Raw genomic sequence first — 16,682 nt, 5'->3', positions numbered from 1 at the left:
GGGAGGTTTACATTGGGTATCAGGAGAAATTTTTACACTGAAATGGTTGTCAGGCATTGGAACAGGCTGCCCAGGCAGTCACGGAGTTCCCATCCCTAGAGGTGTTTCAAAGCCCTGTAGATGTGGTGCTGAGGGAAAGGTTTTCGTGGTGACCTGGCAGTGCTGGGCTAACGGTTGGACCTGATGATCTGAAAGGTCTGTTGCAACCAAAACGCTTCTATAAATGGCCCTGGGAAGGGCGCTGGAGCCGCCTACGGAGCTCCCGCTCCGGTGTGCGGGCACCCGGCTGGCCCCAGTGCCTCGGGCGGGGGTTCCCGCGGGCACCCGGGGGACGGGAGGGGAAGCCCAGCCCTGGAAAGGGCAAAGGCTGCAGGCTGGGCGAGCAGCACCTTCAGCCTGCGGAGACAGCAGCGCTGGCGGGCCGGGCTCAGGGTGCAGACGCCGCAGGGGCCGCCTGCCTCCGCCGGCACCCACACCTCCAGCCGGGACCGCTCCGGGGCCGGCCACGCCGCCGCCCCCACCGGCATCCCGCGGCGCTGGAAACCTTCCCCGCGCCCCCTCGTAAACAGCGCCGGCCGCCACCGGAGCTGCCTGGAGGCAGCACGGGCTGCCCGCAGGGACACCCACCTGCAGGGAGCGGGCACCGGGGCGGGCACGGCGCCTCCGCTGCCGGCGCCTCCGCTGCCTGCCCCGTGCGGCCGCGGGGGTGCCCGGCGGGGCGGCAGGGACCGGCGCAGCCGAGCGGGGCGGGGCCGGGCAGCCACGGTATTAATAGCGGTGTCCGCGGCGGGCGGCGGGCAGCGCCGTGGGGACCATGCAGGGCAACGGGCAGCAAGCGGCGGCGAAGGGCCGGGAGGGTCACCGCGGCGGCAGCACCGAGGCGGCTGACGGCGGGCTGCAGGCTGCGGCCGTGCCCATGCTCCCGGCCATGGAGGTGGCCGAGGAGCCGGACAAAGCTCCAGGCGCAAAGAGCAAGGATCCCAACACCTACAAAGTGCTCTCCCTGGTAAGGGCCGGGGCTCCGCGGCGTGCCCCGGGGCTGCCCCGGCAGGCGGCTGCGAGAGGAGGCGGCGCGGCTGAGGGCAGGTGCTTGTGTGCAGGGCTGCGGCTGTGCGAGCCTCTCGCCAGCCCCGCGGGGGCCGCGGCGCAGCCCGTGGCGGTGTCTTCGGAGCTGCCCCCGCAGCGGCTGCCGGCGGTCGGGAGCGGACCCCGCGCTGGGCTCCCGCAGCGCTGGGCTCTCCCTGCCGCGTCCGGAGCGGCGCTGGCCGGGGCCGGCGCCTGCGCCGCCGCCGTGCTCGCAGCTCCCTGCGGAGGGGAGGGCTCTGGGCTCCTCCGGGTGTTTATTGCACTCTGCTGACAGCGCCTGGGGTGCAATCGCCTCGGCCGTGCCCGGCGTCGCTGGTGTCTTCACTGAGCGGTGTGAGCTGTTCGGGGTGGGGACGCACCAGGGGAAACAAAGCAGGGCAGAACAGGGAAGTAAGGCTCGGAAAGCTAAAGAGCTCAAGAGCCAAAGGGATGAAGGAAGTATCCAAACTTGATTTTCATTGAGTTTGAAGCAGCGTGGATTGAAAGTTAGTTTGGAAGTGCTGCTGGGAGCCGCGCTCAGCCTCGGGCCCCAGCAGCCGGGGCCATGGTTAGCAGGTAGGTCACTTTCCAGTTTTAGCCAAGCTGCTGTATTATAATTATCCTCCCTGCAGAGATGGGAAAATGAAGACCTTCCAGGCTGCCTGGAGCGATCATTATGAGGCTAAAATCGTTATCAGGCTGCAGGCACTGCGGCATTCTCGTGAGGAAGCTCACTGGAAGTGCAGCAGGCTTTGTCCTGTCCATCGATCTGTGAGCTGCCTTCTCCCAGTGCATGAACGCACAGGCATCCCGCTGCCTTCCCGGCCGCACCTGTAGCTTTGCAGTCTGCTTGCTGCTCCACAGGAAGGCTTCACCATGTGATGGAGACTCTGTGTGGCTCCTGCAGGGGTGCTAGGGCTGCACTGGAGACATGGAGGGCTGGAGTGTGTCCAGAGCAGGGCAGCAAAGCTGGGAAGGGTCTGGAGAGCAGGGCTGGGGAGGAGCAGTGGGGGTGGTTTAGTGTGGAGAAGAGGAGGCTGAGGGAGACCTCATTGCTCTGTACAGCTCCCTGAGAGGAGGCTGCAGTGAGGTGGGGGTTGGGCTCTTCTCTCCAGTATCAGGTGATAGAAGGAGAGGAAATCACAGAATTGTCAGGGCTGGAAGGGCCCTCAAGGATCATCCAGTGCCAACCCCCTGCCATGGGCAGGGACACCTCACACTCCAGCAGGTTGCTCACAGCCACCTCCAGCCTGGCTGCAAACACCTCCAGGCAGGAGGCTGCCACCACAGAATCACAGAATCAATAAGGTTGGAAAAGAGCTCAGAGATCATCCAGTCCAACCTCTCACCCAACACCTCCTGACAACTAAACCATGGCTCCAAGTGCCACATCCAATCCCCTCTTGAACACCTCCAGGGATGGGGACTCCACCACCTCCCTGGGCAGCACATCCCAGTGGCTAACAACTCTCTCTGGGAAGAACTTTCTCCTCACCTCCAGCCTAAACCTCTCCGGCACAGCTTGAGACTGTGTCCTCTTGTTCTGCTGCTGGCTGCCTGGGAGAAGAGCCCAACCCCCACCTGGCTACAACCACCCTGCAGGGAGTTGCAGAGAACAAGAAGGTCTCCCCTGAGCCTCCTCTTCTGCAGGCTAAGCAACCCCAGCTCCCTCAGCCTCTCCTCACAGGGCTGTGCTCCAGACCCCTCCCCAGCCTCCTTGCCCTTCTCTGGACACCTTCAAGTCTCTCAATGTCCTTCTTGAGCTGAGGAGCCCAGAACTGGACACAGGACTCAAGGTGTGGCCTAAGCAGTGCTGAGCACAGGGCACAAGGAATTCCCTGCTCCTGCTGGCCACACTCTTCCTGATGCAGGCCAGGATGCCCTTGGCCTTCTTGGCCACCTGGGCACACTGCTGGCTCATGTTCAGCTGCTGTCAATCAGCACCCCCAGCTCCCTCTGTGCCTGGCTGCTCTCAGCCACTCTGCCCCCAGCCTGTAGCACTGCCTGGGGTTGCTGTGGCCAAAGTGCAGCCCCTGGCACTTGGACTTGTTGAATGCCATCCTGTTGGCCTCTGCCCATCTGCCCAGCCTGGCAAGGTCCCTCTGCAGAGCTCTCCTACCCTCTAACAGATCAACTCCTGCCCCCAGCTTGCTGTCAGCTGCACACTTACTGCTGATGGACTCAATGCCCTCCTGCGGATCATCAATGAAGATATTGAACAGGCTGGGGCCCAGCACTGCTCCCTGGGGCACACCACTGGTGCCTGGCTGCCAGCTGGCTGTGGCACCATTCACCACCACTCTCTGGGCTCAGCCTCCAGCCAGTTCCTAACCCAGCTCAGAGAGCTGCTGTCCAAGCCAGGGGCTGACAGCTTGGCCAGGAGCTTGCTGTGGGGGATGGTGGCAAAGGCCTTGCTGCAGTCCAGGCAGACTCCATCCACAGCCTGCCCCACAGCCACCAGGCAGTCACCTGGGCATGGAAGGAGCTCAGGTTGGTCAGGCAGGCCCTGTCCTGCCTGAATCCCTGCTGGCTGGGCCTGAGCCCTTGGCCATGCTCTAAGTGCTGTGTGACTGCACTCAAGATGTGGATGGGCACCACCTTGGCAGCTTCCAGTCCTCTGGGACCTCTGCAGTGAGCCAGGACTGCTGAAAAATGATGGAGAGTGGCTTGGCAGCTCATCTGCCAGCTCTCTCAGCACCCTAGGATGGATCCCATCTGGTCCCATGGAGTTATGGGGATCCAACTGGCTGAGCAGGACTCTATTTCCTCCTGGATCACAGGGGAACTATGCTGCTCCCTGCCTCCATCTGCCAGCTCAGGAGGCCACTTGCCCTGCAGACAATGCAGCCTGCTATTGAAAATTGAGGCAAAGAAGGTGTTAAGCACCTCTGCCTTTTCCTCATCTTTTGTTGCTATATTCCACTCCACCTCCACCAAGGAGTGGAGGTTGTCCCTGCCCTCCTCTTGCCATTCATATGTTTGTAGGAGGATTTCTTGTTGTCCTTCACAGCAGTGCCAGGCTAAGCTCTAAATGGGCTTTTGCCTCTGGTTGTTTTCCTGCATGAGTCCTCATCCAGCCTGGCCTTGGACACCCCCAGGCAGGAGGCAGCCACAGCCTCCCTGGGCAGCCTGTGCCAGAGTCTTACCACCCTCATACAGAGCCGAATTCTACCCTCTCCAGTTTGAAGCCATGGCCATGGTTTGGTGGTGTGGCAGCTCTGCCATTGCTGCAGTCAGGAAGCTCTGTTGCCCTGTCAAGATCTTTCCTATGAGTCCTGAAAGTTTTGCATCTTCATCTTCCAAAGCAGCCTGGAGCTGCTGGCTTTGTGCTGCTGCAGGGAAGGGTGGATGTGCTTGGCCAGGAGGTTGGAGGCAGCTGGAGGTTTGTGGTTTGGTTGCTGGGGGTTTGCTGTTGCTTTGTTTTTTTCCCTTCCCCCGTGGGGATGAAGGTGTGGGAAGAATCTTTGCTTCTGTGGATGCCTGGAAGGTTTCATGTCTGGCTGGTTGGTTTCATGCTCGTGGTTTTCCACCTAAATATCACAGGACCATAGTCCATTAGAGGTGGGAAGGGACCTCCAGAGCTCACCCAGTCCAACCCCTGCCAGAGCAGGGCACCCAGGGCAGTTTGCACAGGAACACATCCAGGTGGGGTTGGAAAGGCTCCAGAGAAGGAGACTCCACAACCTCTCTGGGCAGCCTGCTCCAGGCTCTGGCACTCTCACTGGAAAGAAGTTTCTCCTCCTGATGAAACCTTCTCTGTTCCAGTTTGTCTCCACTGGTCCTTGGCTTATTGCTGTGCACCACCCACAAGAGTTTGGCCCCCTCCCCTTGCCCCCCAGCCCTCAGCTATTGATAGACATTGATCAGATCCCTCTCAGCCTTCTCCTCTCCAGACCAAACAGCCCCAGGGCTCTCAGTCTCTCTTCCCAGGGGAGATGCTCAAGTCCCCTGAGCATCCTCCTGGCTCTCCCTTGGACTCTCCCCAGCAGGTCTCTGTCTCTCTGGAACTGGGGAGCCCAGAACTGGCCACAGGATTGCAGCTGTGGTCTGAGCAGGGCAGAGCAGAGGGGGAGCAGAACCTCCCCAGCCCTGCTGGCCACACTTCCCTTGCTGCACCCCAGGATCCCTTGGCCCCCAGGGCACATTGCTGTCCCATGCAGAACTTGCTGCCCACCAGCACTCCAAGGCCTTGCTCCCTGGAGCTGCTCTCCTGTAGGGCAGCCCCAAGCCTGTGCTGTCTGAGTGTGCCCAAACCTTGCTGCAGGTTAATAATGCATTTCTTTTGTTCTTCCTCCAGAGCAGATGCAGAACCCCAATTTCAGTCTGTGGTTTACTTTTCACACATCATTTTACCTTCTCCACATCTGCTGTTGGAGAAGAAGGGGAGCAGCCAGTGAGAGAGCAGATGGGAAGTGAGATGGACTTGCTGAGAAAGCAATGTGCTGGCCCCACATCCTTCCCAAGCTTGTTCTGCTGGCAGCTCTGGGCTCCTGAGCGCCGTGCTGAGCTCCTCTGCCTGCTGCCACTGGTGCTGTGCTGCTGCAGGGTGGTCTTGCTGGCTGGGGGGAGCACTGCACAGGGCTGGGTCCCAAACTCATGGATTTTTCCCTTTGTGCTCATCACCCAGGCTTGGGACTTAACACAACTCATGTGAGGAAGGGCAAGGCAAGGGCAGGAAAGTGTTTGTGCCCAAACCTCATGGTTTGGAACGTGGCTGTTGACTGCAGCTCACTGGGGGTGGGGGGTGGGGTGTCAGTCAGTTCTTAGGCACTGGATCCAAGAGCTGTACCTGCAGCCTCAGCTCAAGACACCTGAGCACCACATTCAGCCTTCTAACCATTTTTTGCCTGCAGCAAACAATCCCACTCCAGCCTGTGTTGTGCTGGCTTGCTTTCTGCCTTGTCCTTTTCCCCCTTCCTGAGGCAGGAAGGGTAGGCCTGGCTGAAATGCTTTGCTCCTGGCTGGGTTGAGCTGAGATGGGACTTCTGTCTTCCAAGAAACTCCACCCAGCTTACCAGCAGCACTGAAGGGACTGGCTGCCAGGTGATTTCAGTTTTATAGGGCATGAAGGACTCCTTGGTGGAATAAGAAGCAAAAGCTGGTGGTGGAGGGGAGGTTATCTTGGTTCAAGTGGACTGGGAAGTGGGTTTGCTTCAGAAATATTAAAGCAGTTCTTGGCCAGGCCCCAATATTGTAATGTTTTCTAGGAAACTATTGCTGTGGTAGGAAGCAAGGCTGCTTTACTGGAAGTGCCTTGCCTGGCTGCCATCAGCACTGCAGTGCTCCAGCCCCAGGGCTGGCTTCCCTGGAACTGAAGACACAGTAAAAGCTGGAGTTGGACAAAAGAGCTGCTGTGCTTCTTATTGCACTTGCTGGTGACCTGCTGGGAGTGCAGCAAATGCAGCTGCAGCCAGCAGGGCATGAAATACACACAACAGAATTGCCCCAGGAGGAAAAGAACTGCTGGAGAAGCTCCAGAGGAGGCCACCAAGATGATTAGGGGGCTGGAGAACCTCCTCTGTGGGCACAGGCTGGGAGAGTTGTGGGTGTTCAGCCTGGAGAAGAGAAGGCTCCAGGGAGACCTCAGAGCTGCCTTTCAGTACCTGAAGGGGCTCCAGGAGAGCTGGGGAGGGACTGTTCAGAAGGGGCTGTGGGGACAGGACCAGAGGCAATGGTTTGAAACTGGAGCAGGGCAGAGTTAGGTTGGACATCAGGAGGAAGTTCTGCAGGGAGGCTGGGGAGACACTGGCACAGGCTGCCTTGGGAGGTGATGGAGGCTCCATCCCTGGAGACATTGTAGGTCAAACTTGATGTGTCTCTGGGCAGCCTGCCCTAGTTGGATGTGTCCCTCCTGTGTCCCTCCTGAGTGCAAGGGGATTGGACAAGATGCCCTTGGAGGGCCTTTGATGCATTCTGTAATCCTGCTTCAGGAATAGACATAGCAGTGTGGAGTTCAGGACAGGACACTCCTGTGGCTGAGCTGCAGGGTTTCAGCCACCTGGGAAGCTTTGCTCCCCCCACCCAGGTTGCAGTGTGAGTGCTTCTGGCTTCCTGGACTCCAGCTGGAGTGCAGAGCTTGGTGCAGGCTGAAGGACACCCAGGTGAGTGCCTCTGGCAGTACTGCTGGCTGCTTGGCTGCCTGAAAGCATCCAGGCTGTGCCTGGGTGATGGAATGGAGACAGTCTGCTGGTGGATTAGGCTGTGGTGGGCTAGGAACAGCCCTTTGGTCTGCTCAGGCTGAACCAGGGAGTGATATGGGGTGTGAGCAGTGTCCTGTCTGCTCAGACTCCCTGCAGGGGCTCTCAGAGCTTTGGCTCAGTGCATACCTCAGGGCTTCCACTGCCTGCCTTTGATCTGACAGTCACAGACTTTGACAGCAGATGGGGCAGGTGGTGCTGAGAGAGAAGAGGAAACTCTCCAGGCATGGCCACAAGGCAGACCCAGGCAGTGGGCTCAGTGAGCAGGGGTAGCCTCAGCATACCTGAGCAGGGTAAGCACTGAGGTTTGGGGGTGCTGACCAGCTTCAGCCAGAGTCTAGGCATGGCCCAGGAAGGAAGCAGAGTCTGTGAGCTGTGAGTGCTTGAGCAGAAGGGACAGGGGTGCAGCGTGGCTGTGGCACAGCTCAGGCAGGGGGACTCTGCTGAGGCTCCTTCTGAGGCTGGCTGAGGGTTCCCCAAGCAGTGCTCTCACTGAGGCACCATCAGGTCACTGCCCCAGGCACAGGCTGCCGAGCTGCTGGGCCAGGGGAGAGTGCCTGTGGCTGGGCACCTCCTGCATGTGGTTCTGCAGGGCTCTGGGTGCTCAAACAAGCAGCACTGAATGGTTCCAGTGGATGCTGTTCCTGCAGAGATCATTATCAGCTGGCATTCAGCACAGTTCAGCTAGTGTGCTCTGCTAGATCCTGAGCAGCCAAGGCCAAAGGTACACAGATCCTGCAGGGCTTCCTTCCAGCTCCTGCTTTCCCCCTGGCATTCTTTCACCAGTATCAGCAGGACCTTCACAAGGACTCAATTGTTCTTCCTTGAGCTACTGTGGAAGCCACATTGCTGCTGCCTTCAGCTGCCAGGGGTGGTGGGACCAATTAGAGGCTTTGAAAACATGAAATGGTTGCAAAGTTTCTCACTTGGGCACTGCTGTTAGAAATGAATACCTTGGCAGACAGAATTGTGGCATCACAGAAGGGTTTGGGCTGGAAGAGACCTTAAAGATCATCCAGTTCCAGTCCCCCTGCCATGGGCAGGGACAGCTCCTGCTAGATCAGGTTGCTCAAGTTCCCATCCAGCCTGGCCTTGAACACTTCCAGGGAAGGACATCACCTCCCTGTGAGGCCAGGCTGAGGCAGCTGGGGCTTGGAGCTGGGAGCAGAGCAGCCTGAGGGCTGCCCTCATGGCTGGGGATAAAGATGTGCAGGGCTGGAGCCAGGCTCTGCTCAGGGATGGCCAAGGACAGCACAAGGGGCACTGGGGGCAAGCTGGAGCAGAGGAGGTGCCAGGGGAGCAGGAGGGAAAACTTTGTGGCTATGAAGGTGCTGGAGCCTGGAGCAGGCTGCCCAGAGAGGTTGTGGAGTCTCCTGCTCTGGAGCCTTTTCAACCCCACCTGGATGTGCTCTGTGGCCCTGCCCTGGGTGCCCTGCTCTGGCAGCGGGGGTGGGTTTGATCTCTGGAGGTCTCTTTCAACCCCTAACATTCTGTTACAGCCTCCCTGGGCTGTTTCAGGGTCTCCCTCCCCTGTTTCAGGGTCTCAACCACCCTCACTGTCAACAATTTCTCTCCCATCTCCAGTCTCAGTCTCTCCTCTTCCAGCTCAACACTGCTGCTCCTCATCCTGTCACTGCAAGCCCTTGCCAGCAGTCATCCCTGTGCCCATCCCCTCTGGGCAGTGGCTGAAGAGTGGCTTTAGAGGAGGTTCTGTCTGACAGTTTGCCTGCATCCCCTCCCTCGGTGTCCCAGGGAAGAGGCAGCAGTGTGTTCAGGAGTTTCAGAGTCCTCTGGCAGGGAGTTTGGAAAGCAGGCCAGGGAGCCTCTCCAAAGGATGTAGACAGCCTGAGAGCAGGGAAGGGCAAAGCCCCACTCTGCTGCACAGCTGTGGCACAGGGCCTGTGGCAAAAGTGTCCTTGAAGGGCACTTGCAAGACAGTGAATCTTCTTGTCAGTGGGATGTGGGTGGCTGTTGGCAAGTGGGCTGCTGTGTGACTGTTCCACATGGAGCAAGTTAGCTGAGGAGAGGAGGCAAGGAGTGAAGTCATCCAGAAGAGTGTGGCCAGCAGGTTTGGGAAGGGTCTCTTCCCCTCTGCTCTGCCCTGGTGAGACCACATCAGGAGTAGTGCATCCAGTTCTGGGCTCCTCAGTGTGAGAGGGGCAGGGATAGACTGGAGAGTGTCCAGGGGAGGCTATGAGGATGCTGAAGGGCCTGGAACAGCTGTGTGAGGAGGAGAGGCTGAGAGCCCTGGGGCTGTTGAGCCTGGAGAAGAGAAGGCTGAGAGGGCAGGGGGCAGGAGGATGGGGCCAGGCTCTTCTCAGTGGTGGCCAGTGACAGGACAAGGGGCAGTGGGCACAAACTGGAACCCAGGAGGCTGCACCTCCACATGAGGAGAAACTTCTTTCCTGAGGAGTGTGCAGCAGCTCTGGAGCACAGTGCCCAGAATGGTTGTGGAGTCTCTCTGCAGAGATCCCAAACCCACCTGGGCACATTCCATGCAACCTCATCTTGGTGAACCTGCTCTAGCAGGGGGCTGGGCTTCATCTCCAGAGGTCCCTTCCAACCCCCACCATGCTGTGATGAGGAGAGATGAAAGATTTGCCTTTCTGAAGCAAGCAAAGGCTGAGCCTTGGCCCAGTTCTGCTGTGCAGTGGCAGACTGGCAGCCCACAGAAATGCCTTCCAGTATGTGGCAGGGTTTGGGTCCAAGCTGCTGCTCCAGCTGAGTGCTGTTTGTTGTCCATGGAGTAGCAAAAGTTGAAGTTGGAATAGCTGCTTGCATGGAAGCCTCTAACTGAACCCAGCCACCTGTCTGTGCTGTGCTGTTCCCTTCTGGCACGACCAGGTGGGGCAGTTCTTGAGTCCCCTTCTGGCTGAAGGCTGTTTCCATGCTGCAAAGCATCACCATCTGATGTCTGCTTTTGTTTTCTGAGGGCCCATGCTCAGAAGGTGCAGAATTCTGTCAGCCCTGGTTTTGCTTTGGGGAGATGGCCAAAGGGTTTAGGACTGAAGCTGTGCCTGTGGTTGGTAGCTGTGTGCTGTACTGAACAGCTTTGGAACCTGATTTGTCCAAGCTTCTTCCCATACCACTTAGTGCATCTGTGGGTTTTGGCCCTCCTTGCATTCTCAGCATGTTCTACACTGTGTCAGAGACCTGTTGGGGTTGGAGGAGACCTCTGAGATCACCAAGCCCAACCTCTCCCCCAGAGCTCACAGCCCCAGCCCTGCTGCTGAGCCACTGCCACTGCCCCACAGCCCTCAGCACCACATCCATGCAGCTCTGAAACCCCTCCAGGGCTGGGGACTGCAGCACCTCCCTGGGCAGCCTGGGACAGGGCCTGAGAGCCCTTGCTGGGAAGAGATTGTTCCTAATCTCCAACCTGAGCCTCCCCTGGCACAGCCTGAGGCTGTTTCCTGGCACTTGTTGCATGTGAGGAGCCCAACCCCCAGCTGGCTCCAGCCTCCTCTCAGGGAGCTGTAGAGAGCAATGAGGTCTCCCTCAGCCTCCTCTTCTCCAGCCTGAACACCCCCAGGTTCTTCAGCTGTTCCTCATAGGCCTTGTGTTCAAGGCCCTACAGCATCTTAGTTGCCCTTCTTTGGGTGCACTCCAGCCCCTCAACATCCTTTTTGTAGTGAGGGGCCCAAAACTGACCCCAAGTACTCACCAGTGCTGAGCAGAGAGGGACAATCACATCCTAGACCTACTGGCCACGCAGTTCCTGATCCAGGCCAGGATGCCATTGGCCTCCTTGGCCACCTGGGCACACTGCTGGCTCCTGGTCAGCTCTTTAAGGTTGCTAAGTCTTCCTCCTCAGCCTGACAGTGGTGGCAGCAGCACCATCATCTGCCATGGAAAGCTGGAGGGGAGAGTAGGTTTGCTTGGCACATCTGGGGGTGTTAGCAGTGCCCAGGAGAAGCAGCCCCCTCCTCACACTGTGTGTTGTTACAGCTCCACACATGGCATCTGCTTTAGTTTATTGAAAAGGGATTTGGGGGCTGGGAAGAGCATGAAGATGGATGGGGGGGGGAATGGTTTGGAACTGGAGCAAGGCAGAGTTAGGTTGGGCATCAGGAGGAAGTTCTGCACAGGGAGGCTGGGGAGACACTGGCACAGGCTGCCCAGGGAGGTGGTTGTGGCCCCATCCCTGCAGACATTCAGAGTCTAACTTGATGGGGCTGCCTGCAGTGGGGTTGGATAAGATGACCTCTGAGGGTCCCTCCCAACCTGATGCAATCTCTGAGTCTGTAGGTTCCATGAAGGCTTCTGTAGCCGAGCCCGAGCTACCTTTCAAACATTCTTGTCCTTCACGTGCCCCTGGCTTGCAGCAGTGAGTGATGACAGCCTGGAGAGCATCCAGAGGAATGTGCAGGGGCAGCCCACCTGCCTGCTGCTCTGAGAAGCAGAGCAGCCCTGCCTGTGGCAGCCCTGCAAGGCTTTGCCTGTAAGCTTGCCATGCTCTGGCTTCAGGATAACTCAGGGCAACCAGGGCCTGGGAGCCTCCATGGCTGCCCTCCGGAGCTCTGGGTGTGGAATGTGGCTCGAGGGGAGCAAGGTTCTGAAGAGCACAGAAGTGTGGCAAGCACAGCTGAGTGGGCTGAGGAGCTGGGGCACTGCTGGCTTTTCTCTCTGGGTGCAGTGTGTGGCTGTGCTGGTGTCAGGGAGCAGCCAGCTCCTCTCAGCTCAGGAGTTTCCTTAGAGATCTGCCCTTCTGAGCACAGCTTGGCTGGCGAGGAGGGCTGTCCCCGGGTGCAAATGTCTCCAGACCTCTTCAGGGGCAGACCTGACAGAGCTGTGAGGGCTGGAATGGGAAAGCACTGCCTAGCACTGCCTAGCACTGCTTAGCACTGCTGCCTGGTGAATTCCAGAGCTGCTGGGGGATGTGGCTTGAGCCTCAGAGCTGTAAGTTGTGCTGGCCTGGGGCAGCAGGGTGAGGAAAGGAAGATGAAAATCACAGAGTCACAGAATGGGTTGGGTTGGAAGGGACCCCAAAGGTCATCAGCTCCAACCCCCTGCCATGGGCAGGGGCACCTCACAGCTTGCTCAAGGTCTCACCCAGCCTGGCCTTGAACACCTCCAGGCAGGAGGCAGCCACAGCCTCCCTGGGCAGCCTGTGCCAGAGTCTCACCACCTGCACTGTGGAGAATTTCCTCCTCATTTCCAGTCTCAATCTCCCCTCTCCCAGCTCAAAGCCATTGTTCCTCATCCTGGCACTCCCAGCCCTTGTCCAAAGTCCCTCCCCAGCTCTCCTGGAGCCCTTCAGGTCCTGCAAGGCTGCTCTGAGGTCTCCCTGGAGCCTTCTCTTCTCCAGGCTGCACAGCCCCAGCTCTCCCAGCCTGGCCCCACAGGGGAGGTTCTGCAGCCTCTGAGCATCTCTGTGGCCTCCTCTGGAGCCTCTCCAGCAGCTCCAGGTCCTTGTGCTGGGGGCCCCAGAGCTGGAGGCAGTGCTGCAGGTGGGGGCTGAGCAGAGCAGAGCAGAGGGGCAGAATCCCCTCCCTGTGCTGCTGCTCTCCCTGCTCTGGCTGCAGCTCAGCACTCAGCTGGCTCTGGGCTGCCAGGGACCAGTGCTGGCTCCTGGGGAGTTTGTCACCAACTGACATCCCCAAGACCTTCCCCCCAAGAGTGCAGCTGAGTACATGGTAGGCAAAGAGGGAGGAAGATCAACACAGAAAGAAACTTAACTGGGAATGATCATCCCTTAGAGGAAAGCTCAGTGCATTGTTTGCCAGAGGGGAAGAGGAGAGTGCTGGTGGGGAGGATGAGCAGAGCGGGGGAGGAGTGAGAGGAAGGGACAGTGGTGTGAAGGGACAGGCTGTGTCGAGGAAGAGTGAAATGCAATGGCAAAGGCCAGGTGACAGGCTGCTGAGGGTCTGTGTCGCTGAGCCTGTCAGTGGATCTGCCTCCTTGGGGTGCAGTGTCTGCAGCTCCCCAAGACCCCTGCTGGGGAATTGTGCTGCCCCTGCCCTGGAGCTGAGCGAGGGCAGAGGCTCTGTCTGGGACCAGGATCGCCTCTTGCCACCTGCCCAGCTCCACACGAGAGGCTGTGGCGATGGCTGTTGGGCTGCAGGCTTCCAGACGCTGCACCACCTCTGCCCCAGCCGGCGGAGTGCTGGCAGAGCCAAGCTTTAATTGCTTCCTCCCACGTCAAGGAAGCAGTGCTGGGGCAGATTCATCCCTAGATGACAAAGGGCCTGCAGTCCAAAACAAACCTTCTGCAAAATATTTGTGCAACAAAGGAGGACACTTTCTGCTCTGCACTTGTTACTGTGTTGATCTACAGCCTGTCCTGAGGCGCTGGGTTAACCCCAAGCCCCATGGCTTGGCCTGGCACTGGCCCAAATCACACACCCTCAGCAGCTCTGCTGCTGCCTCTCTGCAGAGCAAGGCCAGCTGCTGGCAGTTCATTTGCCTTCCTCCCCACTGCTGGACTCACAAATCCCCTCTCAGTCTACCTCTTTCTCAGGTCGTAGCCTCACAGAGTGGTTAGGGTTGGGAGGAACCTCAGAGACCATCTACTCCAACCTCCCTGCCACGGGCAGGGACACCTCTCCACTAGGCTGCCTCACCCAGCCTGGCCTTCAACACCCCTGGGGTGTGCCAGAGTCTCACCAGCCTCATGCTGCAGAACTTCTTCCTCAGCTCCAGTCTAACCCTGCTCTGCCTCAGCTCCAAACCATTCCCCCTGGGCCTGGCTCCAGACCCCCTCAGCAAAAGTCTCTCTGTAGCCTTCCTGCAGGATCCCTTCAGGTCCTGGCAGGCAGCTCTGAGGTCCCCCTGGAGCCTTCTCCTCTGCAGGCTGCACAGCCCCAGCTCCCTCAGCCTGTGCTCACAGCAGAGCTGCTCCAGCCCTGGCAGCATCTTTGTGGCCTCCTCTGGCCTCACTCCAGCAGCTCTGTGTCCTTCTGCTGCTGGGGCCAGCAGAGCTGGAGGCAGGATTGGAGGTGAGGTCTCAGCAGAGCAGAGCCCAGGGGCAGAATCCCCTCTGCTGCCCTGCTGCCCACCCTGCTCTGGCTGCAGCCCAGCACACAGCTGCCTGAGGGCTGCAGGAGGCACTGCTGGCTCCTGGGGAGCTGCTCCAGCATGTCAAGCACCTTCTGGTGCCATCCCTGCCCTCAGTTGAGTCCAGCTCACCACACAGCTTGGTATCATCAGCACACCTGCTGAGGGTGCATTCAGTGCCTCTGTCCCTGTTGTTAACAGTTGTGGCTTTGAGGGGCAGAATCTGAGAGAGAGAAGGGTTAAGATGTGCTCCTGTTTAAGAAGACAGAGCAGACAGGCAGGCATTGTGTTGGCAGTGTGGTTGTAGGGAGAGATTTGGGTCTGGTGCTTGCTGCAGGGCTCTGGAGATCAGCCCTCACAGCACACATGCAGCTGTTGTCTGCAGACTGGCACAGAGCTGTAGCCTGGGCACAGCAGCCCCCAGCATGCCAGAGCCCAGCTGCTCCTCTGGGAGCTGAATATTGGGGACCTACCTGTTGCAGCAAGAGCAAGACACAAAGTGGGTTAGTCCACAGCTGGGCTGCAGCAGGGAGAGGACTGTCTGTACCTGAGCAACCTTTAAGGCTGGCTTGAGCATTCCTGGTCATCTGCAGAGCTGCTCCGAGAGCCTTTGCACCGGCAGCAGATCAGCTGTTGGTGTGGCAGCTCTTGCTGTGCCTGGCCAGGAGTGCTGCTCTTGGCCAGCATTAGTTGTTCACAGGGTGCCAGCTGAGCACTGGTGTGGCTGATCCCCATGTGGCTGGCATCGGTCAGGCTCCAGGTAAAGCCTTGGTTGAAAGCTTTAAAGACTGAGCTGCATTTGCATGGTGCAGTGCACTGCATTGGGGCTGGGTGGCAAATGATTTACCCCTGAGCTTACCAGGTGTGTGAGGCTGCTGTATGGAATGTGAAAGAGAGTAAGGAGTGGATTTGGAAGGAGGGGAGGAAGGAGAAGGAGGGGAGGAAGGAGAAGGAGGGGAGGAAGGAGAAGGAGGGGAGGAAGGAGAAGGAGGGGAGGAAGGACAAGGAGGAGAGGAAGGAGAAGGAGGGGAGGAAGGAGAAGGAGAAGGAGGAGGGAAGGAAGGAGGAGGAGAGAAAAAGGAAAAGGAGGAGAGAGGGGAGAAAAATGAGGGGAAGAAGGAGAAGGAGCAGGGAAGGAAGGAGGGAAAAGAGGAAGGAATGGAATGGAATGGAATGGAATGGAATGGACCAGGTTGGAAAAGATATTTGAGGGACAAGGAAGGAAAGAAAAGAGGGAAAGAAGAAGAAAAGAGGAGAAAGGAAGGAGAGAAAGAAAGATGAAAGAAAGAAGAGGAAGGAGGGAAGGAAAAGGGCCAGAGGGAAGCTTTAGTGTTTTGCAGTAAAATGTTTTTAAGACATTCAGGCTGCTGGGCCTCATGTTAAGGAAAGGGCTTGAATGTAATCTTAATTCCCTGCAGGTGGCTGTAGCATGCCAGGTGAGGGCCTGGCCCCTGTCTTCCCTTGTGTGTAGAGAAGAAACTGGGGAGCAGAGCTGGTTTGCAGTAGAGCCTCAGCATTTGCTGTGGTCTGTGAGGCTGAGGCTTTGCAGAGGGCTGCCTGCAGCAAGCAGAGGTTGCTCTGCAGCAAGCAGCAGGACCTTGCTGTGGTGTTCCCTACCCAGAAGGACATTCCTGTGCCTCAGTGAACACAATCCTGCCCTGCTGGGGCTTGTTCAGACCAATTATGATCACAGCTGTATAAAACAGAAGACCTGCAAAACAAACCAAAGCACTGAGTTTGTCACACTTGGTGCCAGAGTCTCAGGAATTCCTCCTGGGAGCTCGAGTGAAGCTTCCCCAGGCTTAGCTGGGAAGTGCTGCAGCACTGCCCCTTTGCAGGGGCTTCTGGCTGGGCTTTGTTCTTGCAGGGAGTTGGTGGCACAGTGAAATGCAACACACCTGACCTACACTGAAGCTCCAGAAGGGACTGTGGGTGCTCCACTGGGTGACACTGCAGGGTGGTGTCACTACAGGGCTGCTGTAGGTGGTGTGAGTCCCAGAGGTAGCTGTTTGAAGGCATGGGAGTGAAGCTCCTCCAGCTAGAGCAGCTGTGGTTTGATTTGTTCCACAGCCTGCTTGTGGCTGCAGGTCAGGAACTGATCAGATCAGATCCCTCAGGGGTGGGGACTGGGCCAGTGCTGTTTAACATCCCTGTGGGTGACATGGGCAGAGGGATGGAGGCAGCCTCAGCAGCTCTGCAGATCACACCAAGCTGTGTGGTGCAAGTGACACTCTGGAGGGAAGGGATCTGTCCAGAGGGACCTGGGCAGGCTGGAGAGGTTGGCCCAAGACAACATCATGAAGTTCAAGTGCAAGGTCCTGCAGCTGGGTCAGGGCAACCCCAGGCACAAATCCAGGCTGGGCAGCCTTGAGGAGAAGGCCTTGGGGGTGTGAGTTGGTGACAAAGTCCCCAGGAGCCAGCACT

The 16,682-nt window shown here is 58.3% G+C and overlaps 1 protein-coding gene across 1 annotated transcript in view; it reads left to right on the top strand.

Annotated features, from left to right (window-relative positions):
- The first annotated feature begins 797 nt into the window (after window positions 1–797).
- Window positions 798–16,682, top strand: part of LOC104300083 (ectonucleotide pyrophosphatase/phosphodiesterase family member 1) — a 94,997-nt gene continuing 79,112 nt past the window's right edge. Inside the window, exon 1 of the mRNA XM_054174028.1 lies at window positions 798–1,006. Coding sequence (XP_054030003.1) covers window positions 815–1,006 — 192 coding nt within the window. The 5' untranslated portion in view covers window positions 798–814. The remainder of the gene's footprint in view (window positions 1,007–16,682) is intronic.

The sequence above is a fragment of the Dryobates pubescens genome, chromosome 28 (genome assembly GCF_014839835.1).
Source record: "Dryobates pubescens isolate bDryPub1 chromosome 28, bDryPub1.pri, whole genome shotgun sequence".
NCBI lineage: Eukaryota > Metazoa > Chordata > Aves > Piciformes > Picidae > Dryobates > Dryobates pubescens.
Note: the sequence above shows the minus strand (reverse complement) of the source record. Positions and strands in the feature narration are given on the sequence as shown.